Source organism: Maniola jurtina, chromosome 14, assembly GCF_905333055.1.
Source record: "Maniola jurtina chromosome 14, ilManJurt1.1, whole genome shotgun sequence".
Classification (NCBI taxonomy): Eukaryota; Metazoa; Arthropoda; class Insecta; order Lepidoptera; family Nymphalidae; genus Maniola; species Maniola jurtina.
The window spans coordinates 4806765-4833256 of NC_060042.1; the positions used below are offsets into that span (position 1 = coordinate 4806765).

At 37.0% G+C, this 26492-nt stretch overlaps 1 protein-coding gene across 1 annotated transcript in view; it reads right to left on the reverse strand.

The window, feature by feature from the left end:
* The window catches only part of LOC123871756, a 47309-nt gene that overhangs the window by 4323 nt on the left and 16494 nt on the right, over nucleotides 1-26492 (reverse strand). The window contains exons 27-44 of the mRNA XM_045915704.1: nucleotides 26153-26347; nucleotides 25831-25893; nucleotides 24992-25220; nucleotides 20821-20874; nucleotides 20546-20697; nucleotides 18471-18590; nucleotides 17681-17896; nucleotides 16939-17013; nucleotides 16666-16858; nucleotides 15850-15927; nucleotides 15048-15190; nucleotides 8555-8707; nucleotides 7867-8000; nucleotides 6422-6539; nucleotides 4895-5019; nucleotides 4279-4544; nucleotides 3471-3535; nucleotides 2798-2957 (exon numbers count right to left, since the gene is read on the reverse strand). Of these exons, the coding sequence (XP_045771660.1) occupies nucleotides 2798-2957; nucleotides 3471-3535; nucleotides 4279-4544; nucleotides 4895-5019; nucleotides 6422-6539; nucleotides 7867-8000; nucleotides 8555-8707; nucleotides 15048-15190; nucleotides 15850-15927; nucleotides 16666-16858; nucleotides 16939-17013; nucleotides 17681-17896; nucleotides 18471-18590; nucleotides 20546-20697; nucleotides 20821-20874; nucleotides 24992-25220; nucleotides 25831-25893; nucleotides 26153-26347 (2539 nt within the window). The remainder of the gene's footprint in view (nucleotides 1-2797; nucleotides 2958-3470; nucleotides 3536-4278; nucleotides 4545-4894; nucleotides 5020-6421; nucleotides 6540-7866; nucleotides 8001-8554; nucleotides 8708-15047; nucleotides 15191-15849; nucleotides 15928-16665; nucleotides 16859-16938; nucleotides 17014-17680; nucleotides 17897-18470; nucleotides 18591-20545; nucleotides 20698-20820; nucleotides 20875-24991; nucleotides 25221-25830; nucleotides 25894-26152; nucleotides 26348-26492) is intronic.

Genomic DNA, 26492 nt, shown 5'->3' on the forward strand with positions numbered 1-26492 from the left:
TCTCCTTCTATTATAATTACATATTGTTTGTGATAACAAGTGCTGCTGAACTGTTTTGCTCACTGGCCGTTCATGGATTACGTCAAGAAAATCACGTGCATGCACGTTGTTGTCTATCAGAACATGATAGCCGTTCAGCAATGGTGACAAAATCCTGAAATAATCGATCATGTTACTTAATGTCCGGTTACAAATCCTGAATAACCCTAAGTAAACAAAAATCTCTTCCAAAGCGGTCGATAATCATTTACATTATCCAGCAGCAAATGGTAAAAAGTCTAGATTTATTGGCTTCGTCAGTAGTTAGCTGGGTTTTTACTGATGTTTTGTTACTGGCATTTGTGCCACATAAACGCACACCTCAAGAAAGAAAGATTACCTCAAGATTGTTTATGGTATCTCTAAAACCATGGACTAAGATAAAAATCCAGTAAAAATCTTCTATATCATTTAAAATCTAGGCATTGTAAGTTGCTGCAGCGTGTATTGTTCCATCGCAACAAATATAAAGGTTTTTAGTGGTTTCGGAACTTGTGGTTAGGGTATGATTTTCACTTAAAAAAGTAATTAGTGCTTTTCTGAAGATATATGTACATGCCTGTATCTGTCTGTACATGCCCTTTATAGATAGCCTTTCTTTCTTGAGGCATGCGGTTATGTGACACAAATGCTAGAAACAAAACATTTAAATGAAACCCAGCTAATTACTGACCAAACCAATAAATCTAAGCTTGTTACCATTTGCCGCTTGATGGTGGAAGTGATGAACAATTGCTTTATAAAAAGATTTTCGTTTGCTCAGGATTGATCAGAGTGACCGGGCATTAAGTAACGTGATCGATTATTTCAGGATCGCGGTTACATCTCGGTCGCGGTCGCTAAACAGCTATCATGTTTTGATAGACAATAACGTATACTACAGACGTGATTTCCTTGACAAAATCCATGAACTGGTCAATGCGCAAAACAGTTTAGCAGAACTTGTTATCACACACAATAATTATAATGTAAGAAGAGCTCATTTCCAGGCTATGGAAGCCGACATCCTCCGTTCAATGACTTTCCTAGATTCACAGAAGAATCGACGCAGGTTGCTTTGGGCAGCTATCGACTGAAGCAAGCCCGTAGTTACTATGGTGAACAGTACGTATAACCAAATGGTGCATTCATCACAGAGCTCGCCGGAGATATCCCAGTGGCAGAAGTTTGGGAGATGGCTGCATGAGATCACCTAGTATTACAAGGCCGCATACAATCCAGGTATGTATAAACGAATTTTGTCCACATTGCAGCTGATCCAGCACTTCGTGGGAGTCAAAATAATTGTACGTGTATTCAAATTCGTATAAAACAATCAGAACAGTAACAAAATCATAAAATCGGTTACAATTAATTATACAAAGTATATTAATTTTTTGTATAACTTGTATAACACGACATATAATGGCCCCACAGCCTTCGGGTCATAATGACAATTGCTTCAAATCATTAGTTCTAGCAATATCTAACATTATTTTATGTTTCCCAGCACTTTTAGAAATCAATAAAATGTATGAAAATGACGAATCTTCGACCTTCGATAACTTGGCTCAGAGCAATCCTACAACTTTTCTGCCATATTAACTATTACTCCAAATGGCTAGTTCTAACGATCCGTACCATTTTTTTTCGTTGGCCGGCACTTTCAGAAAAGGCCCAAAAATAATGATCTCCTTTCACCATTCTAATATTTTTTTTAGTTTCATATTTGAGTGCCTTTTTATGTTGCTTACAGATTGTTATCATAGAGTCAAGGGTCGAGTCTCAGACAGATGGAGGAGATTAGAGTTTTATATAAAGACATAAGTATATTATTATTCACAATATATATTTTATAATTATTATATGAGTACGTACCTATTTTTTGTTTGTTTGTGAAGCAAAGAAATTTGCGAATTTTTAGCATATAATGTATTTAGAAATATTACGTGTGTCTATATTGTTATTGTTATTATTATATACTAGCTGTGCCCGCGACTTCGTTTGCGTGGAATAGCTCTCAGCGCGCTTTATATTATAGCCACGGACGCTCAGGCGCGAGGCGTGTAGTACGTACTCTGTACGTTAAAAATGTTCGCCGTGATTCTTTAAATTGACATAACTTTTTTATTTATAAACCGATTGACATGAAATAAACATTAAATGTTAAGTGAAGCTTACTACAATATATTAGTGAAAACCGTATCTAAATCGAATAAGCTGTTTCTGATATTAGCGTGCACAAACACACAGACAAACAGACAAACAGACAAAAAAAAATTAATTACAATTTCGGGTTCGGCATCGATATAATAACAACCCCTGCTTCTTTTTTTTATATATTTCCATTGTACAGACACCACTTTTCTACAATTTTATTATATGTATAGATTGGATATAATACCCAATTCTCAAATCAAATTATATTTTGTTCATAAAATAATATTATTTGTAAGTAGTTATTAGGTATGTATTTTTCCTTTTTTATGTAGGTTACGTTTCGCTATTCGCTTAATAGTTATACTTCCTATTTAATAATAATATCAGCAATTCTAGTCTCATAATATACCTATTCGAAATGTTTTCTGTTACTGTGGCAATGATATTATTTGTTTTGTTTATTTTTAATACCACCAAAAATACGCCTGGTAAAAATATATTCATACGATATACTACAGTATTAGCCAGAAAAGAAGGTCAAAAGAGGATTTGAGAGTAATGTGACCTATTTATCTACATTACGCTACTAATATAAACACAAACCATATAAACATTTTACCTGGAAAATAGATGGAGTAATCCAGCAACGCGCTAAGCTGACGTAGGAAAGGCTCGCCGGTTTCCGCGAAAATAAAACAATTGCGCAAATGTTGGCCAAACATGGCCGACATCAGGTCACAGCGGAGCACGTACGGCGTTTGAGGGAGCAAAGCTGGTAACTAGACGAAATATTAAAATCTTATATTATAATAGAGTACTCATTTTATTTATTACGTAAGTCAAGTGTAACTTTAGTACTAAATTTAGTTTGTAGATAAATACACATAAATACACAACCCTGTTTAACTCAAGACATATTTTGTATCTCTGAACATTCTCTGAAAATAATTTTGTACTAGGCGCGCCAAACTTCAGTTACTTAAAATAAAAAGTTTTTAGCAGAGTCAGGTTATGTCATCGAATTAAATTCTATAGAAGTGCTATTTCAAACAAAACTGCTATATGAAGCCGTCAAAATTAGCATGCAACTAGACATCATATTATTTGTAAGCGAAAACATGAGATATTTTTTCTGAATGATTCGTCTAGTGCGTAGTACCAAGAAGTCGTTTGGGTATACCATGTAACTTCATTAGTATATTCTCCATTACCTTATATAATATATAATTTGCAAGAAAAACACTTGCAATAATTTCTGTTGTTAACTAAACTATGTACTTAGTCAAACTTACCTGACGGCCTCTTTCAGTAACCCACAGCATTTGAACGTAATTCCAAAATTTCATTAGTTGGTAACCTTGAACAATGCGTCTTTTTTATTACTTAGAAAACGTTACTTTTAATGATCCGTGAAAAGACAAATGTTCTAGGTGCCCTCTGAAGAGCCGTTTTGCAAAGCCGTTTCGTAACATGTCTACTGTTTATTTGCCTGAGACATCTACTTTTAAGCCATAAAGCTGTTTGAATTGGTCCAAGAGGAATTAGTTTAAAGGTCCCTTTTGGTATATATGTACTAGAATAGTGCCAATTTGAAGAATCAATTCTTACGTCTATCTGGTCTGATTCTTGTTGAAATTTTAAACTTAACAAGTGTAAATTAAAAATTTATAACACCCCCGACAAGTGAAGGTTACAGTAACTAGAAAAGAGCTGATAATTTTCAAACGGCTGAACCGATTTTCTTAGATTATATCTAAGAACACTATCGATCAAGCCACCTTTCAAACAAAAAAACTAAATCAAAATCGGTTCATTAGTTTAGGAGCTACGATGCCACAGACAGATACACACGTCAAACTTATAACACCCCTCTTTTTGGGCCGGAGGTTAAAAACAATAAGCCAAACGGGAAATGAACTTTGTTTCGAATAATTGAAAACCAGTTGAAAATGGTTCCTTATTCCTTTAATCACTTTACTCTTAGGAGACCCCTTTACTCGCTATGTTTATATTATAAAATCATATTTCAAACTATACTGGGTTCCATTATACATTCCATTTTCATTTACCATTTACCAAGTACAAGAACTAAAAGCTCACTTGACAGACCCTGATTTTTCAAAACATCAATGAGCTCCCATGTAGCTTTTTCATACGTGTTCAAAGCGTATCTAGCTGAATATGCGACTTGCATGGATGTAGCTATTACAGTGGCTGCCAACATTTTCCCACAAATGAGGCATATAGCCAAGATGATCTTAGAAGGTATATCGTCCACTAGGAATTCGTCACCACCCGTAGAAGTCAGGACTGCAACTACTACATAAAAAGAGCTGGTGTAATCCCATAGTCGTAGAGGCAAGTCACTGAAAGAGTAAATTGTCTTGGTCATTGACTGGCTATTTCCCCAATGATTAACTTGGCCACTTGTTGTTTCAATTCAAATTGTTCAGCCATGTAACTGGGTAATAATCATGTGCCTTGAATCTATGCCAGATGAATTGTGGGCATTTTTTTCTGTCTAAACGCTCATTATCAACGATTTGGTGCGATACATTTTTACTCGTAGGAAAATTGAGGAGGTATCGAATCCTTATTCAGTGTCTCTTTTGAGTTGATTTCAGAGAAATCGAAGGCAGGCCTTTGCCTATCAGAGACCAGCTTTAAAATTAACTAAAATTACGTTCCTTAAAGTTTAATTTAATCAAAAACTTACTCGTCTATCAAGTGCATTTTCAGCGTCCTAATAATATTGTAAGGCGATAAAGCTAGTAGTGTCAAAAGCCAAATGCAAGTAAAAGTATGTAACAGCAGGACGACAATTAAGATGGTCATTGCAGACTGAAATCCGGTAATATGAATTAAAATCATTAATTAAAAAAAAATAGACTTTATACTATGACGTTAGATTTTTTTATACCTTTGTTACCTGTTACCTCCCAAGGCTACCATGATCCAAACTTCATACAATACACAGAGAATCTTTCAGCTTTTATAAAATAACAAAGGTCTGGCTCTCTCTCTTAAGGCTGTCTAACCTTTTCACTCATTTGATTTAGATATAAATAAACTTTTACGCCTAAATCTAATTACGAGGTTCGGAATAGCACAGGCTTTTAATTAGCTAATTTACTTAGTACGGTAGCATCGCTTCCATGATACAAGGCTTATATAGGTACATGTAGGTATAAACGTATGTAATTTGGTGTGAGATTGTGCTGGATTACAGCCCCTAAACCGCAACGGGAATTTGGTTAACCACGGCGGTAAGAATTTGCGACACCTACGCTATAATACAATGTACATTTATCTGATGTATGATAAATAGGTATAACGAAATTTTAAACTAAATAACATGTAATTATTTAGTTTAAAATAATGTTTGGTATGAAATAATTATTATTATCACATACCTAAGTAGTTACTGCCGTATCTATAGGCAAGGTGATAGCAAAGTTTTACGTTAAAATTTTAAAACAATCAATTGTTAGGCGAAACGCACACGTGCAGAAAGGAGTGGAACCGAGGCGCAGAGTTTTTCTTGATAAGGACTCAAAGTAAGCTTTATTTGCTTTAGCATAAAGGCGTCAGCATTTCCGCTTCTTTTGATATTCCTCCGTGTCTTACTTTCAGTATACCAATTTCAATGTGTGTGTTATCAAAGAAACTCGATTCCGCTCCGTCTAAATATTCTTAGTTGTATGTAATATATCATTTCAAATTCCACTAAAATAAAAAAATAAAAACCGGCCAAATGCGAGTCAGACTTGGTACCCCACTTGGTATAGTTATCTTACTTTGAAAATTGAAACACATTTTAATTTTTTTATTGATGTAACCACAAATTCGGGGTTTTCAGAATTATTCCTGTACTTGCCTACCTACCTGCCAAATTTCATGATTCTAGGTCAACGGGAAGTACCCTATGGGTTTCTTGACAGACACGACGGATGGACGGACGGACGGACCGACAGACAGACAGACAACAAAGTGATCCTATAAGGGTTCCGTTTTTCCTTTTGAGGTACGGAACCCTAAAAATTCACTTCCATCAGGTGAAAGGTTTAAAATAATTTTGGAATGAGGTTTAAAAAATTTCAAAATGTAGAGCACAATGTACTTAGTAGATATTTATGTAGGTATTTTGACCATAACGCGCAAATAGCATCGTATGCACAAATGAGTGAACATAATGTGGTGTAGCTAGAAACTTGCTTATTCGTAATGTGTGTATAGCACCTACCTGCAGCGTTGTTAAATTATTTGTAAGCTCAGCTGAGGTCTTGCGATAGAACTGTACCAAGTACTTTAGTCTGAGCAATTTGTTTGCTCGGAAATAATGCACCGCTGTTAATGGTTTCCTGAAAACGATACAACAACACACAAGGTATACGTATAAAATCTTTCCTACACTGCACTGGCCATACACGCTCAAGCTTACCATCAAGTTTGCAACGGACTTGAAGCGGTGAGCTTTCGGTAAATTGGACAGTGTATGGCTATCAGCCATTCGCACGAGCGTTATAAAAGCGTTACGTTAAAACCCGGCGTTGGCGGGTATTAACGCTGTACGCGTTTAAAAAGCGTTGTCGTGTGAACAAATACTTGAGAATGCATGTGTTCTATTTGAACGCTTTTTTAACGTCCGTTAAAAAAGTGTTCAAATCGCTTTTTTAACGGACGTTAAAAAAGCTCTCGTGCGAATTAGTCCTCAGTGTACATGACAAGTCTACGTGTCATGCAGACTGATAGCCATAGGTACGTCGGCTGCGAACATGACGGTAAATGTTGTATAGAAGCAGGCGCTACTTTGCGGAAGTCCATGGTATACAAGGAACCAAAAGCTTAATTTGCTATAATCCGCTAAACCGGACAAAACTACATGGTACCACACAGCACCCCACAGATCCCAAAACCACTCATCGCACATTTCGCCCCGACAGAGCATCCTCAGGAAATGTAGACCTTACAATCTCTTCAAATCTTTCTGAAATCTTTGCAATTAGGCATTGTAAGGTCCACATCTCCTGAGGATGCTCAGGTGCCAGGGCGAAACGTGCGTCGAGTGGTTTTTGGATTAGCTGTGTGGTACTGCGTGCTACCATATTATAGATTAGTCTGGTTTATATTATAGCAAAATAAGCTTTTGTACATAATTGTACATAATACATTTTGATTGTACATAATTAGCTAGCGTAAGGAAGTACCTAATATTGTAGAGTTCGACTGGTCTAGCTATTAAATCTGTAATTTTGACCAAACCAATATATTGCTGGTAATTATTAGATAATTTAGGCTGTTTTATATAGGCTAGTTAATATTCCAATATAAGGGAATATCCGACCAAGGCAGTATCACAGGTTCCATACTCTTATTAATTGGTAAATCTGTATACCAAACCAATATATTGCTCAGCAATTATCACATAATTTATTCTAGTTTAGTTAAATATGCCGATATTATATAAGGGAATACCTGACCAAGGCAGTATCACATTACATGTTCCATACTCTTATTAATGCCTTACCCAAATAATAACTTACCAAATGAGATATTAAGTACTTATATTTGTTTTTAATTATACGATTCAGTAGATATTCTTGCATATAAGTGTACCTAATTACTAAGATTACTAATGTATAATTTCTTATTTTTTACTTAAAGTTTTTAATAAACGTAGAAACGTACGGAAAGCAGAACCCAAACAGTTCAAATGGGAAATTACAAAGCAGATCGGTCCATACCCACAGTTTATGTCTGTAATACCTGGCGCGGCATTTAGGAGCATCCAATATGAGGTTGCCGTGTCTATTAAGGTATCCCTGCAATGTTACAATTAATTTCAGAGCTCACCCTATTACAAGTTACGTATTAGTACGTATTATACGTATTATTTTATTAATTCTTGCCCTATTTTTTATTGTATTCAATTAGTCAGATTTGATAAAATATTCTACATTAGCCATTAGATAATTATTTTATATAAGAATACAATGCGTTGACATACAGTGAAAAGGAGCTTATAGACCAGTGTAAGAATATTGATAAGTTAGTAATAAAATTAGTAAGCGAATCGGGAGTTAATAAAATTATGTCATTTTTTCGGTGTTATTGTAATTAAATAAATAATTAATTATTCATTAGCAAACTATTACTTAATACCTACTAATTTTTTTTCAAAATCTTGCATGATATATTTGTCTGTCTGTATGTCTGTCTGACTGTTGGTTGCCTATGCTGTACTATATTTCATCCGATTGGGTTGAAAAGTACAGTTGTTATCATGACTTTCGTAAAGGGAATTTTCTGAAATAGTGACGCATCAGTCGCATTGCAACGCATTCCGGGCATTAGCTATTATGTAATTGATGTTTACCTGATGCATCGATATGTAAATGTTGATATAAAAATATATATCAAAAAATGATTGGACCCAGAATATTATATAGCAATCGTTCAAAGTAACCAATTCATATAAAGCCAGGACGTAATTCGCAGTTGCCATGATGCAAGTCAAATATCCAAACGCCTGAAAAAGGTATTAAATCATTGAATTTATTTTGTATTTATTTATTCTAGTAATTATACTAATTATTAATAATGAATTCTGTAAAATAAACTTAAATTAAATCTAAAACCTCATCGAGACCACCGCAGCGAGGTATTGTGCCCAAGATGCGGGCAGCATTGCCCCTTTGGATATTGTATAGGTACAACCTAATATTTAAATTAGCTAATTTACCTCGTAGATTTTCAAATATAACTATACCTACATTAATATTATAACTATTCATAATATTGGATACCTAAAATGAATAAAAGGGGATGCAAATTATTGTGATACCTACTTGTAGGTAATAAAAATCAAAAACATAATTGACAGTATCTTGTAAAATACTTGTAAACAATAAGTAATTAGATAACATAACAAATTAAATAGCATAATATTATGTTATCTAACTTATATTACTATTGTGATACCTACTTGTAGGTAATAAAAATCAAAAAACATAATTGACAGTATCTTGTAAAATACTTGTAAACAATAAGTAATTAGATAACATAACAAATTAAATAGCATAATATTATGTTATCTAACTTATATTACTATTAATATTCGTATAATATGTGTTATTTTTAACCCCCGACCCAAAAAGAGGGGTGTTATAAGTTTGACGTGTGTATCTGTGTATCTGTGTGTCTGTGTATCTGTGTATCTGTGTATCTGTCTGTGGCATCGTAGCGCCTAAACGAATGAACCGATTTTAATTTACTTTTTTTTGTTTGAAAGGTAGCTTGATCGAGAGTGTTCTTAGCTATAATCCAAAAAAATTGGTTCAGCCGTTTAAAAGTTATCAGCTATTTTCTAGTTTTCTTGTAGAAAAGAAGGTTAGATAACCCTTAGGTTCATAATATTCAAGTGTCAATTGACAAATGTCAAGCTGTCAAGATGGACGTTGCCTAGATATATGTCGGCGGTACCGACTTTTAGCTGTCAATACTTTGCTCACTGAGCATTACGTCATCTCCCCACTGTCGTCGTTGGACTATAAAATCAGACACGCTGTGCGTAGCGAGGCATTATTCGTCCGGTTGTTGCCGAGGACACTTCTCAGTAGGAATAGTCTGTCGTACTGTAGGTTTTAGAGTAGTGGTTACCTAAAGTGGTACTGTTGGTTAAACGAGTTGTTATTGTGGTGGTTAGGTTAGATGGTTGGTTTGGGACCGGTGTAAGGGGTGGAGGAGCCGGTCTAGGTAGGTTAGGTTAGGTTTACCTAGTTACGCTGGTAGTTGTGACATGCAGTAAACGGAAGTATTGTTCTTAACACGTCTGAAGATCGCCTAGTAATCGAAGCAGACCCTAAGGATCTTCGCCTGCCTTCATCAATTCTTAAACAATCCTCGGCTCGATCCGACATCAGAAGCGGGATGAACCGTGGAGCCTCTTCAGCTCCACCTAACCACATCGAAGAAAATAGCTGGCTTGTTGCAAGGTCGAGCCAAAACTCTTGGAGATACGTGAATCAATTACCAAAGCTTGGAATATCTGGAAACGAGTGGTTAATGGTGACAAAGACAAGGACATCTGATTCAAGTCCAGGAGGTGAAAGCTACGCAGTACTAAAGGTAATCTGCACTTTTTCAAAATCTTAATATTGCCGCTTTGTGTGTGTGACGTAAGTTGAGGACAGGGGCCTCCTTACTTCTGTGTTTTGTAAGTTGAGGACAGGGGCCTCCTTACTTCTGTGTTTTGTAAGTTGAGGACAGGGGCCTCCTTACTTCTGTGTTTTGTGACGTTTGTGTGTGTGACGTAAGTTGAGGACAGGGGCCTCCTTACTTCTGTGTTTTGTGACGTTTGTGTGTGTGACGTAAGTTGAGGACAGGGGCCTCCTTACTTCTGTGTTTTGTAAGTTGAGGACAGGGGCCTCCTTACTTCTGTGTTTTGTAAGTTGAGGACAGGGGCCTCCTTACTTCTGTGTTTTGTGACGTTTGTGTGTGTGACGTAAGTTGAGGACAGGGGCCTCCTTACTTCTGTGTTTTGTAAGTTGAGGACAGGGGCCTCCTTACTTTTGTGTTTTGTGTCGTAAGTTGAGGACAGGGGCCTCCTTACTTTTGTGTTTTGTGACGTAAGTTGAGGACAGGGGCCTCCTTACTTTTGTGTTTTGTGACGTAAGTTGAGGACAGGGGCCTCCTTACTTTCACTATTAGTCGTGTCCAACGAGGATGAGGGCTTCCGTGCGTAATCTGTTTCGTACAACGGTACTGTGTTCTTTTTTTTCTCTTTGGCAGGTCGAGGGCGACCTGTGGTCAGAATGGCCATGTCGGCGCTGATCAACGAAGGCGAGCACGAACAATATCGGACAATCCATGAATCATGGTAGGGACGGTCCGGTCGCCAGCATTATAAAACAGTGCGTTGCGAAGCCACGCGCACTATTGTCGAGGCGCTCGTTCCGACAACACCTCTTGATTGCGACACGGTTCACGCCTGATTGATGGAAAAGGTCAAAATCTGAGTAAGTTTTATTGTAAGTTCGCGCCAGGCGTAGAAGTACGGAGTTTTGGGCGTAGTTTGTATTGGATTTCGGTACGCAAAGTAGCTGAGGTTTACGAGGCCTAAAGGAGCGAGCGTTGAGTGAGAAAGCTGACAGCAGGCTAGGACAGTCAATTTGTCCAGTCAAAATAGCTTGTAGCAACATCATGTCACTTTGGTTTCTTCTAAGTTCCAGTGAGTCAATTTTGTAATGCGAACAGGCTTCTTTATAACTGCTAAATTTTTGAATTCTTTAAACGCCAGGTACTTAAGAAATTGTTTTTGTATTGATTCTAATCTTTGAGTAGGTATAATGTAATACGGTGACCAAATGTTGCACCCATATTCGAGAATACTACGAGCATATGCAAAATACAGGGTTTTTATACATTCAATATTACTGAAAGTACGTGTAACGCGTTTAATGAAACCTAGTTGTTTGTAAGCTCTATCCGCTACGACTTCGACATGCTCATTCATCGATAGTTTAGCGTCAATTTTAATACCCAGGTCTCGGACGGTTTTGACTTTAGCTATGTTTACATCGTTTATATGATAGTCGAAGGATATAGAGCTAGTTTTACGAGAAAGAGTTATGTGGTGACATTTTTTAACGTTAACGATAATTCTATTCCTGACATAATAATCACTCAGGGCGTTTAAGTCTTCTTGTAGCCGATAACAATCCTCAAGGGAACGTTTTTCTTATCGTCAGCAAACATTAAATATTGTCCATGGCTAAAACAGCTACCAATATCATATAGATAGGCATTATATAGAAGGGGACCTAGGATAGACCCCTGATGGAATGGTTATAAAGTTGCTTCTAGCGCTGCCTGTTACTACAGCCTGCATACGGGTTTTTATATATGAAGTTAGCCATCGGAGTAAGTTGCCATTTATTCCTAGAATGCTTAGCTTGTGAAGCAGAATCACGTGATCCACACGGTCGAAAGCTTTTTCGAAATCCGTATAGATCACATCCACCTGGTGTCTCTCATCCATACTCCGCAAGACATAGTCCGTGAAGACCGCTAAGTTGGTGACAGTGGAACGGTTTTTCATAAATCCATGCTGCTCGTAGGGGATAGATCTCGAAATGATTGGAGATATGTAAGAGTAAATAACTGACTCGAACAACTTGCTCATTACGTTGAGGATAGAGATAGGTCGGTAATTCTCTATTTGAGTTTTAGATCCGCTTCTGTGGATGGGGACTATCAGCGCTTCTTTCCAGATGTCTGGGAAACTACCGTAGACGTTTATGGAGTGGTTAAAGATGATCGTGAGAGGTTTCGCCAGATTTGAAGCACACTTGCTCAGGAAAATAGGTGGAATACCATCACTACCGGCTCCCTTGTTAGTTTTCAGAGTTTTGAGAAGCTTGAGTACATTATTCTCGTCAATGGTGATTTTGCAGATTGACTCACAGTGCAGTTAGAGTCACTCATCGCGTCGTAAGAGTTTGCTGATTTGGCAAAGACACTCTCAAAGTATTTACTGAAACCGTTACAATCACACTATATCACTTGATAGTCCAAGAATATCGTTAGTACGCCCACGAAGGCTCAGTTAATCTAAAGGTTGCTATCCTGACGTATCCGCTTAGTTATTATCCAGGTTTACTAGTGGTTAGATCATGCTTCAATCTTAATAATCATTAGAAGCGGCGAAATCAGAAGTGGATTACCCACATTAGATTATTTTTACGATTATTTGGTTACGTGTGTCGTGACGCTGCACATTAAGTCAGGGCAACTCTCTGATAATGTGTTATGGTTTAGATTATGTGTAATAGTGCGAATTGTACGTACGTGGCTAGGGCTACTCTCTGGCAGTGCTGTGGCACGCATTGTTACACATACTGGCGGGACATATCGTGTGCTTGGATGGGGTTATCCTTCGATAGCACTGGATGTGTTTGAGCTAAATGGAACCAATAATCGGATTTTCTGGTACCTACCCACATTAAACCCATGTGCGAATACCTTGTTTCTTTTTGTCTTCAACTGCGGTGTACAGCATTGGTTAGGGATTGTTTGCGCTTAATCCGTACTAGCTCCCGAGGACGGTCGCGCGTCAGAATGGCCGTGACGCGACGATGTTAAACGAGTTTTACTGTCATAGACACCGCACAGTTACAGTTAACCACATATCCTTAACAACAACAAAAAAAAAAAAAAATTGTTTTTAAGTTCAGTTAGATGCCAAGTCTTGTGATTAGTTCTTTTGTTTTCTGGTTCTCTTTTTGTGATAATCGTTATGACGTTATAAACCAGTTTTGGAATCAAGTAATCCGTTTGGTAAAGAATCATTGATGACTCTTGTGCAGAGTTAAAATAAATTGGGACAATGAGTTTCCCCATGAAATCGAATAGCTTGCATTCGGAAACCGGGCACTTACTGGCGATTCCTTGATTGGGATACGCGGTGGTGTGGCGATTGCATACTTTTATGGATAGTGTTCGAGGCGCCGTAGCGCACGATACTATGGCTTTTAGTATTGTAATTCGCAAAGAGTGGAGAAGGTGAGCTATTGCGACATTTGAAGTAAAGAGAAGTCAATAATGTGATCTATTTAGATGTAAGTATCAATGCAATGATTCTTTAAGGAGATCTTTTCTCGTGAAGATGAAATTAACGACTCAGTTAGACGCCACCGAGTTTCTTGCTGGTTCTTCTCGCTAGGTTGTGGCATTCCGAACCAGTGGTAAATTAGTTTTGAATAATGTTTAGATCATGATTGATTAAGATTTGCAATAGCAATTGCGCTCTAATCATATGAACTGTAGTTTAGAATCGTTTCAACTAAATTTCGCGTCGCGACATGTCAGTAGATAGGTTCTTGTAATTAGGTTTTGATTCTTCTCGCAGTGTTAGCCTATTTTTTAGACAGATGATCAGTTGAAAGTGATTTCTTAACCTAGGTTGGTTGTGTCAACTTCCTAAGTGTTGAGATGTGATGAATTAGTCAAGCCAAAGAGCCCTAGAAAAAGCCGTGATGGTCAGAATCATAACCAATAGCATTGTACGTTAATTATTGTAATGTTTCTGGTTTACGGAGGTTTACTGACTGAGGGGACGCTGATGTCCGGTCCACTAGTGTTGAGTGGTTGAGGGGACATTGATGTCCAGGTTTAGAATGAGAAAGATGTTCATTGACAGTTAACTGCTAGTCAGGATAGACGAGCGGTATAGTGATTTTGTGGTTATGGTTTTGTCCTCACATGCTTTGTGACATTTAGCGTACGAGGACGTACGCAGGTCAGAATGGCCGTGTCGGCGGTACCGACTTTTAGCTGTCAATACTTTGCTCACTGAGCATTACGTCATCTCCCCACTGTCGTCGTTGGACTATAAAATCAGACACGCTGTGCGTAGCGAGGCATTATTCGTCCGGTTGTTGCCGAGGACACTTCTCAGTAGGAATAGTCTGTCGTACTGTAGGTTTTAGAGTAGTGGTTACCTAAAGTGGTACTGTTGGTTAAACGAGTTGTTATTGTGGTGGTTAGGTTAGATGGTTGGTTTGGGACCGGTGTAAGGGGTGGAGGAGCCGGTCTTGGTAGGTTAGGTTAGGTTTACCTAGTTACGCTGGTAGTTGTGACATGCAGTAAACGGAAGTATTGTTCTTAACACGTCTGAAGATCGCCTAGTAATCGAAGCAGACCCTAAGGATCTTCGCCTGCCTTCATCAATTCTTAAACAATCCTCGGCTCGATCCGACATATACATAATTATTTATTTGAAAATGATTTGTCGGAGGTGTTGAAAATTTTTATTTACACTTGTGTATACAATAGGTACAGCACTAAACTGAGGATTTTTTATGTCATACCTGATACAAACTAGATCCCGGTTTTAATATGTTATTAACATGTAAATAGCTCCGATAAGACACAACACTCGTCACAGATTTTGATTGGCTCATATTGCTTGCTGATTGAGCAGTAGCTAATGTACTACTCGTATAATGACCTCCTGAAAAGAAAGGTATAATTCGGCGCAATTATGGGTAAAATTATAGTTATACAGCGTTGGGTTCAAATTATACAGACCTTAACATATCATTATCGTCAACCGATAGACGTCCATTGCTTAACATAGGTCTTTTGTAGGGTTCACACTCCACACGCCTCTTGTACGGGTCTTGCACTGCCTGAATCCAGCGGTCCTCTACGACTCGTGTGATGTCATATGGCCATCTAGTGGGAAACAGGGGAACGCTGCGCTTTCCAGTGTTAGATCGCCATTCAAACACTTAGGGACCCCTCGTCTATCGATTTTGGAACTATGTGGCACTTCAGCTTCGCAACCCTTTGATCTATGTCGGTTACTCCTGATTCTGCATATATCTAAAAATATATTTTACTAGCTGACGCCCGCGACTTCGTCCGCGTGGATTTAGGTTTTTCGAAATCCCGTGGGAACTCTTTGGTTTTTCGGGATAAAAAGTAGCCTATGTGCTAATCCAGGATATTATCTATCTCCATTCCGAATTTCAGCCAAATTCATCCAGTAGTTTTTGCGTGAAGGAGTAACAAACATACACACACACACACACACACACACACACATACAAACTTTCGCCTTTATAATATTAGTGTGATTTTATAATCGTTTTAAATAAATGCACGAACCTAATGATCCAAATCGACTGGAACCGCTTCTTGAATCAAACGCTGAATCTTGTGACATCAAATCTAAATCTGAGTCACCTGAAAAAAGAGTCTAATGGTAATTGCATACTACGAGAGCACCCGTATGAGGCGCAATAACTTCCAAACTGCAAGAGAGGTATTGTGAGAATGCATTTTTCATTACTTAAAAAGCGTGTGACTTTAGAAGCAAGATCACGATCTAAGAATACGAGTAATCTTCGAAAGATCTTTCTGAAAAAGATGCATAGATCGATGCTGAAGGCACCTCGCTTAGACGTTTTTGCGGCGTGCCCGATGCCCAAGTAAAGATCACTCGCAAATACGTTTTTTTAAATAGTGACTCTTGTTACCAAACCATAGAGTGCAATTCAGCTCGCACAATGCTGCGTCCAAAATTTAATAAACGTCTCTCTCTATCAAACAAACTCTTAACTCATCTTTCATATTTCTCTCTCTCTCATAAGAGGTAAGAGTTACGCAAGTGCTGTTGAGGAGGCGAGGTATAAGTCTCGGATTACGTGACCAAGTAATCCGAAAAAATATATATCAACTGAAAAATACGTCTCCCACGACTCTTGCGGCTCAGGGTCCTGGAGCCATGTGTCATCATTTAAAATGTATTTGGCCATAAACATGGCACAGATTTTAGGTATACAAGATAAAATTACAGTATGTAACTATAGGCACTACAGAATATAATTCGTCCTATTCAATTCACGTAGCGAAAATAGCGCGTCGAACTCACGACAACTTTTAACAAGGTTTGCAAAGAAAAGTTTGATTCCAATTTTTCACCTGAGGAATCCTCGTCCATGTTGTCCATTGATATGGGCAAAATGTAATCTTTAGATATTTCGAATGCCTTCTTCAACGGTTCTTGAATCTTTGGATAGTATTTGACGAGGTTGAAAAACGTTTGGGAAGGCAGTGCTAGCAAATCTAAGTTTCTGCTTGCGTATATCGCTACTCCAGATATTGAGACTGGTTGCTGAATAAGAATAATAATATTATTTAAGATCATTGAAGGTCTTATTAATGTTTTAAAGTTTAATAAAGTACACTACTCACTCCAGAGAAATTACCAAACATGCCACCAGGTCCCATACATGTTATCATTTCATTGTATGAACTCAAAACGTCTACCTGAAAACTTACTCCTTTGCTTGGAAAGTCCAAAAAACACTGATAAAAGGTGATATTATAAAGAAGAAAAATTACTTTTAAACTCTTTGAAAGTTAACAGGGCTCTCTCCGTCACTCGTTTCCACTCGTTTCATACAATCGTAGTTCCAATTTAATTTGAATATTAAGCAACCAAAGTCCATGAAATTTTGCAGACATATTCTAGAAACTAATATCTGTGTCTGTGGTGTTTTAGATTTTTCTAAAAATATTTAGTTTTAAAATTACAGGGGCTCAAAGATTTGTATGAAAATTTTTAAGACCGCGTAACTTTGAAACCGAATATTTTAACAGAAATCTGGAAAACCACAGACATAGATATTAGTTTCTAGAATATGTCTGCAAAATTTCATGGACTTTGGTTGCTTAATATTCAAATGAAATTGGAACTACGATTGTATGAAACGAGTGACGGAGAGAGCCCTCTTAATTCTGACACTCCGCGTATGGCGTGTGTGTATCACATACGCACGCAGGCACGCACCATGCACCCACACAAACACACACACACACACACACACACACACACACACACACACACACAACACACATACATCATCGTCAGTCATTAATGATCTGAAACGTGCCACAAGTTATGCATAAATTTTTCATAATATTTAAACCCTACCTTGCCTCTATAAATGATATAAATATTAGTCTGCAAGTCCTTGCACAGCACAACGGTGTCGCCTTTAAGGAAGTACATCTCGTGGAGATGCTGCGTAATGACCCTGATGAAAGAGCGCTCCACTTTGCCAAACAACGGCACCTCGCGGAGTGCCCTCTCGTACATGAAAACGAGCGTATCTTCCATTAGCGCCGAGTTTAGACCTCGGCATATTTTCTGCAATTATTATAAGTTGTATACGAAACTAGTACAATAACATATTATTATTTTTTTATATATAGTTTTTTTTAGTTTACTCTTAAATCTAAATAAAAGTAAAAAAATAATTAAAAACTAAAATAAATTGAATCAAACATAAAACCTCATCGGACCACCACAGCGAGTCATTGTACCCAAGATACTGACAGCATTGCCCCTTTTTAATGGCTAATGTAATTCTTTGCCCAAGGTAGATCTGCCAGTTTTCGGGTCCCCGATACTGGATAACCCTTTTCGAAATTTTCTCAAAAAGAGATCGAGCCCTCGGGCCTCACGGCCCCAAGGTCTCTACGCCAAAAGGCACAAAATTATGAAGCTCCGATCGAATTTTGCCATTTGCGCCTCTTGACCCGTTCGACGCTGGTGGCCGCTGCACTCGCCGGTTGTGTTACCACAACTTTATTTTTATTGACTATCCTGAGTTGTCTCAATGACTTAGACTTAGTAGTAGTATAAGGATTTTTTGGCTCATCTTTTTATACTGCCGCAACTCAAAAACACACCTTTTAAACATAAAACATCTAAATAATACCTGCGGGTCGCTGCCATGAGTTCTTTTCCATACATACTCAAAGTATTTCAAAGTTTTCACCGTAAGCGTCAGGTCGACGTTCTCTCCATACAAAAAGTCCGCTAAATCCCTGGTTTTTTCCTGAAAGTCCGAAATGAGCTCATTAAACGTGCTACTTTTGTAAACCTGCCTTAGTTAGGCTACGTTTAGACGCGCCGCAACCATAAACACACTAGCTAAAAATATCGCTGATGCCGGGTACAAAATTGTATGAAAACGCGTACTTCGTTTACACGTGCATTTTGCAGTCACGGTTAGCGGCCGCCGTAAACGTGTGGTCAATACCGACGACACAAACGCTACAAACGCTAAACTACTCGCTGCATTCGTACGCAAGCGACCAACACCCCAACAACCAACATCATTCATTCTTATTCATTTGCGGCTGCAACGCAATTTCAGCCAACTGTAGCGAGACGATTCACACACAACCACCACCCTGGCGTAATTTTTACCACCAGATTGTGGTCTGTCTGAATAGCCTCTTAATTACAAAAGTTACGTTGTCGCTCGTTTTCCGTGCCCCTTACTTTGAATATTAAAACGTTCATAAATATAATATTTTAAGCCCCTGAAAACATTTCTCATACGAAAAATTTTAAGAGGGACCGTAGTACAAAGTTATAAGCGCCTAAATTACACGGAGAAGTCTTGGGATTTAATGACATTTTATTTTTGAAGGATACTATATCCACTGAAATTGAGATATTATTATACAAGTATGATGATTACAATGATTTAAGAGTGGTTACGCACTCATCCGATTACGAGTCCGTGAAAATACGAATACAAAAAAACTCAAACCGAATTCGGATATTGCTTACGCACTAATCCAATCTCTCATCCAATTCAAGCTATTCAATCGACAACTTTGACATATCTACGTCACATGTCCGATTTGTATCCGAGGTACATCCGAGATATTCTCAGGATGACGGCGAGAACTCGGATGACGCAAGTCAGAGCTAGTGCGTAAGCTACTTTACAAATAGTTCTATGATCATTTCGGAAAGTATTTTCATGGATTCGGATCGGATGCAGTGCGTAATCACTCTTAGAAGTAGTGACTTCTGATTCGGACCAATTTATTTCAGCTACGAAATAAATAACCGAATTACGAGAGCTTGGAAATATTTCAGTACCTAAAGTATTTCACTAGTATAAAAAGTGCTTTTAAAAAGCTTTTAGGCTAACCTAACAAAAGAAGTTAGATCCCGTGTTTCATTTTAATATTTGGATATGAAAAAGCATTTTTAATGAAAATTTAGTCTGGTTCAACATGGTTTATTATTTTTAATGTTATTCGCAATTGTTATTTCTTACATTACGACCTTTAAATAAATCCTCTTACAACAGAGCAAAATGAGTATTTTGGAGGCTCCGAGTTAAAGTCAAATCTAATTATGTTCTGTGAAAAATAAACGTAAGTAGGTAATAAGTAGGTAGGTACTAGGACTTCGTCTGTGTTGGTGTTAGCTGGCGGGCGTGCCCTGCCTTTTTGGAGTGTTTTTTTTTGTTAAAACTGACTGGAAAGCGCTATAAGGGGGTGCCGTGCGTATGTCGGCGAGCGCCGGCACAGACGGGGTCCATATTTGTATAGTTTAACTTGTTACAAATAACTACAATCTTGACATTGGCTAATCTTTGTAAAGCCAGACGAGAGAGAAAAAGGTAGGTACTAAATTATTGTAACATAAATTTGAAATAAATATAAATAATATGTTAATATACTTCTAAGCTACCTACTTTCGGTTTGATTTGCATACATGGAGCAAAAACAATGGACCGAACGAAACAAAAAATTTCGTTTCAATAAAGTTTAGAACAAAATCGAAAATGTGAAACATGTGCGGGTAAAAATAGTCAGGTTCATGGAATATATCTAATTACATCCTGTGTATTTTAACAGATCTCTATATACAACATAAACATAACTACATACCTACATATAACAATATAAATTGTGCAGATACTCAGCATACCTGTACAATTTATATACATATAAAACAATTAAAATTCGTGCTTCAAATTCTTACATTGTGACTTAATAATGCGTGTGAAGACGCAGAACGCGTAGAGGAAATATATCCGAACATAAAGGCAAAATAAAGTATCCCAGTTATTTGTAATGCAGTCGCCAACCATACGTCTGTTGAGTTTGATACAATTACTGGAGTGCATCCACAACCTTCAAGAACAAGCAATAATGTAAAAAGAGTTAACTTTTAACTTCTAGTCTCATAAAGAACAATGAAAAAATTGAAAAAGAAAAGCTCAAAGTCAATAAAAAAAAGTTGATAAAATTCCTTACCCATAAATATTTGAAACACCCAATAAAAAATATGAAAGTATTGTGACACAGCAGCTGAAAAATGGACATGATGTATTTTTAACATTATAACCATTAATTTACCCCTGATCTCTAGTAATATAATAGGTACTTGTACTATCAATGTATATAACGATAAAATCGAGCTATTGAATTGCTAATATTTTCTGTTATATGCAGAAGTAATGATAAAAAATAGAATCGTAAGCCGAAGCAGACACTATTATACTAAGATGAAAATACAAAGTATAAATTGATAGCAATGAAAAAACAAAGTGATCTTATAAGGGTTCCGTTTTTCTTTTGAGGTACGGATCCCTAGAAACAGAGTCTCCGCTGCCGACAGCTAAGCTTAACAAATTCTGCTTGAAAAAAATATTTAAATTAGATATCTAGCCACTAAATCGACTCAAAGTACATCATAATCTTCATTTTATTTTCTCTTGTTGTTAATAGAAACTTTATTTATTTATTTACTATTGTAAGAAGCGGGGGAAAAGTTCCACGTTGTCGACGGGTCGGGATTCAGCCGAAGCAATTCAAACAGCAACGTTGCGTGAAGACAATGAATTTATTCTAGGTTTAACGGAGTAGAGTTCCTAACCTAGGTCCCACGCAGTGGAAGCAAAGGTCGGAAGCACCACTAGACGACGAGAGTCGTGTCCCTTTGTGATGGTACGGTGTGATCGTCTATACTAGTGGTTAAGATTAGGCATTATGAAGAGATAAAATAAGAAATAAACTCAGCTGAATTATAGAAACACCTAGGTATTTAAGTCATGAGTTATTTACAAGTAATTAATTGGTACAGTACGTTGGGTGAACACGTAGACTTCTCGACCAGCTAACAGGTTTACACGGATTGAATTATAAAAAATTAATGTAAAATTTCAACTCCTCAAAATAGATATAATGAGTGGAGAGATTTGCTAATTTAGAACGTCCTGTTAGTGTGGAAAATCAGTTGATACGTGTATTTGCCTTATTTAGGCCATCGGTTTGAGACCAACCGGCATTCCTCAAGCACGGGGGGAGCCCTACACTGAAATCTCAGTCTTTTAGCATTGTTATCGGGGCACAGCACTTGGACTCTCCTATTTCGCTGCGAAGCGTTTTCAATTTGCCTAGGTACGGAAACCTAGGTTCTTTTCAATGAGCTCTGGGCTCGCCCCAAAACCATGGTATTTTTGTATATTTATATATTTGTTTGATTGATTGTCAATAAATTGGCCAATTTATTAGTTCGGAGAGTCCAGCTGTATAAAGACATGACGTGTTTGCTTTGTGCCGGAATCTCGCTGCTGGTACGTCACCAATCAACCATGTACCATAATATAATATCAAGCAAAGAAATTACAAAGTACAGCAAAACTAGTATTTTTATCTTATCAAAACTCGGTGATTCACAAATTCAACTGGCGTCGGTTTTAACAGATAATGTTACCTAAAATGCTGTTTGGGAAAGATCGGTACACAATAAAAAAAAGGTACCTACCTGCCTCGCCATCTGTCCTCCGGAGGCAGCGTGTATTCCATTGTCTCGTTCAGGGTATTTTTAGTAGGTAGATGAAATTTAGCTGTTACTCGAAAGTAAAAGGTCCCTTTGTCTTTAGCCTGAGATTCGAACTCAGCCGACTCTATTATCTTTAGTAGTGGAGAGCATTCTTGGTAAATTAGGTACTGATCGTTTTGTGATAGTAAAAGTATACGGAAAAACCATCGTGAGAATTTCACATAATGGTATAAAATACCATATGATGAAGGAAAACTTGATCGAGAGTTCTCTATGAAGTCCGCGCTCAGTAGTGAGCCGGTGAAAGCTGTTCATGTTGATGAAGACGATGTTTATACCGTGGTAGCTAGTAGTTTATAGCACACCACCTTATTTTAGCTATTGAGTGATTTTTCTACCAAATCAATAATCGTAACGACAAAAGTCATTCCATCGGACTACATTAGACTGCTAATTCAATTATAATCCCTATTTAATGCTGAATAAGAGCTAGTATTATAATTAGATGAATTGCTGAAAAAAAAACTAGGCTAAATTTTACTTAATAGTAAAGGAATTGTGATTGGTATGTAGGTCATATGAGAAAATCTTAATATTGGAGTTCAAGTTAGTTCGATACATGGTTTCTTTGTATCAATGGCTTTGTTAATATTATAATATGGTAGTCTAGCCTCCAAACAAATTGAATCTCCATTATTAAATGTCTAGGAAATGTATCTAAATATAGCAAATAAAAGATGACAGTTATACCCAAGTGCATTTATTTCTGGTAAATAAGTGTTTATTTACTCATACAGTTGAGTATTTAGAAAAAGAAAGAAGAGAAACTGAATTTATTATTTAGACTGGAAATTAAGTAACTTTATTATATTAATTAATTCCCGGCCGAATACTTGCTTCCTAAGCCATACTAGTTATTGAAAGGGAAAAGCAAATATTCAGAACGAAAAACCCTTTCGGCTTTGGATATTATGTATAACCTTATGTCCTAAATAGGTACACACATGCCATAAATTTTAATTATTCTATGAATCTAACCCTACACATGACAAAGAAAAGTCTAAGGACACACATTATGTATAAATTATAATATATTCATTATTTGTTCTAGATATATTTGAATCTTAGTTCCACAAAGAGAAATGTCCCATTTCTCTAATTTCGGATTCAAAATCTAATAGCTATACACAATATTGTAACACCTCCTAATATCTCAAATACCATCTCTAGTTTAGTTTGTGAGGTAATTCTATACTCAAGATTTTTTTGGAACTGATTTTCAAATAATCTAGTTTAAAATATAATGTAAATTAGTACATCACCCTATATCAGCTTCTGCTGGCCCGGATACACACTATTTTATTCTATTTATAATTTTTCTATTATTAACTATACAATTGCAATATACACTTAATATTCACTGTTAGGCTCTACTGCACGTTGAGCCAGACCTCAATCGAATGTTCCTCTCGGTCCCCCAGTGTAGACTTAAAACGTCCACACGGATGTCTTTGTCCACGCCCATGATCTGAAATGCAAAAAAAAAACCAGCGAAATTTCGGTTTCTGATTGGTTCACTCTTGCGCACAGAATTTCTCTGGCTGATGGCTAATTGGCTGAAAATAAAATGTATTTCAAACTTCCCTTAATGGGCCGTACCTTTTACTTTCTCACGCCCTTGCCTTGCCTAGACCACTCGCATAACACGTGATTACAATTTTGTACACTTGTAGAGATTTCTAAGTTAAAATTTACGACTTTTATCTAATTTATGACCGACCCTAACGCAATTTAGCTTTAGAGCAATTTATTTTGCCCTTTTGTTTTTTATACTTCCTTTCCTACAATTACTCAGAATCTTAACTAATTTATTTCTTTTCGTGCGAGATTTTTGTTTTTAAGAGCAAGGCTTCAAATTTCCGACAGTCATAAAACCGTATGACGGATGGCAAGGCCATCTCACCTTACGAACGTCCCACGAAGTGGAAGCGGACGTCGGAAGCGCGACTTTTACACGGGGTTAAGAGAGTCGTGTCCCATACAATTCGTCCCACGCAGTGGAAGCGAAAGTCGGAAGCGCGGCTACAAGGTGACCTCGTGTGTCGAGTGATCCGTACTAGTGAATCTATTGATTGAATCGATTTTTGATTTTCGATTGATAAACATTGGCTATGGCTGGGTCTTATGGTAGGGTTGGAAAATCTCCCTAGCGTCATTTACTTTTTTGCCAACCTATAGTCAGCGCCATCTAGTTTCAACTTGGCAAGTTACAGGGAGTGGTGCGATCTATATTTCCCCAACCTATTATTAGCGCCAGCTGGTGACGTTGTTGTGTTACACTATGAAATAATATAACTGTAGAAGAAATAATATACTATAGAACCGCCCACAAAGTTACACATTTAAATTATACATGTTGTTCCGTATATTCTATGGCTCTTATGCAACTCCACTTACGGGCAGTCACAGCGTGCATTAACATAAACATAAGTTGTACAGTAAAATATAAAATATAATATAATAGCTAACCTAAGGACATGAAAAAATACCTAAGTTATAAATTTTAAAAGAATATAATAAGATAACTTAAAACTTAACTTCAAGAAAAGACTTAATTCCTTAAAGTTTAATAACACTTACTCTTCAGTTCTGTTTCAGCAGTATTAAACACCATAACGCTCCTACAATTAACCATAACATAGCTGGAATCGCGCAGTATCTGTGGCTTGCAGGAGTTCATAAAGATGAAAGCGGTCGCAAAGTTTACCAACGTCATAGCAATCGGGAGAAACTTTAGCAGGACAACTGCTTGATTTACTTGCATTATATCGTTCTCCCAATACGAGAACGCACCTGTTATTCTGAATACCTAAAACAACGTACAGATAATATAAGTATGAATTTAATTAATAAATATAACTTTATGACTGGACTTCGTCTGTGTTGGTGTTAGCTGGTGGGCGTGCTCTGCCTTTTTGAGAGTGTTTTTTTTTTGTTTAACCCGACTGGAAAGCGCTCTAAGGGAGTGCCGTGCGTGTGTCGGCGAGCGCCGGCACAGACGGGGTCCATACTTGTATAGTTTAACTAACTTGTTACAAATAACTACAAACTTGACATTGCCTAATCTTTGTAAAGCCAGACGAGAAAGAGAAAAAAAAAACTTTATGACTATTTTTCACCACAAATTATGACAGTAGGAGAATAGAAACACATATTATATTTTTTTTACTTGAAACGTACACCTTTTAAACTCGATATTTGTATGATAATTTGACAAATTACAGATGCAGATATTAAATTCTAGAATTACTTTATTAAGTTTGATTAGTTAATTTATTATTTCAAATTACAAACAAAATATGAACTTCGCTTTACTTCGGAATATTTATTGCACTTAGACACTAGTGCTATTTGAGTTTCCCTTTATTTTTCCTTTAAATTCTACGAAATTCGACCATCTAAAGTTAAATTTTACTTACTAGTAAAATACGATTTATCCTGTATAGATCCGTTGAGACGGCGTGGTCATTTACGACTCTGAACTGAAAGAAATAATTCATTACTAGTATTTTTACAGTCATGATAAACAATAAAAGTAATTCACTTTACTCTTTTTTTTTTGAAAATATTAAAAACTAAAGCTAGCCTTATCTTATTACTTTACAAATCATGCTCGCGTGGAATGGTGCCAAGAATACAGGCTGCATTTCTGCGTTGGACAGCCAGGCTGACCCTTTGCACATAAAATGAGCCAGTCTTTCTGTCTTTACTTGTATGAAAATAAAACACATTTGAAGTTACCAGTTCTTCAAAAGGAAAAACGCTTAGAATGTCCAAAAAGAAAGCGTGCTTCAAATAGCGCGTCATTGTAAGTAAGGGATGTGTCACCAAAAGCGATCTCTCGTCATAGTATGCCACATAGGCCATTAATATAATATCAACATACAATACTATGTCCGTCCAGGAGTAGCTACTGTCCAGTTTGCTTTGTTTAGTCTAAAAAATCGAAGTTACGCCTTTATTAACTAGGTACTTAAATGCTTAATTCTACGCTACATACCACGAAAATAATTTTAATTGACCGCGATAGTCTAAAGAACTTTGGGGTGAAAAATTGAATGCGAAATAGCAGATTTTTACT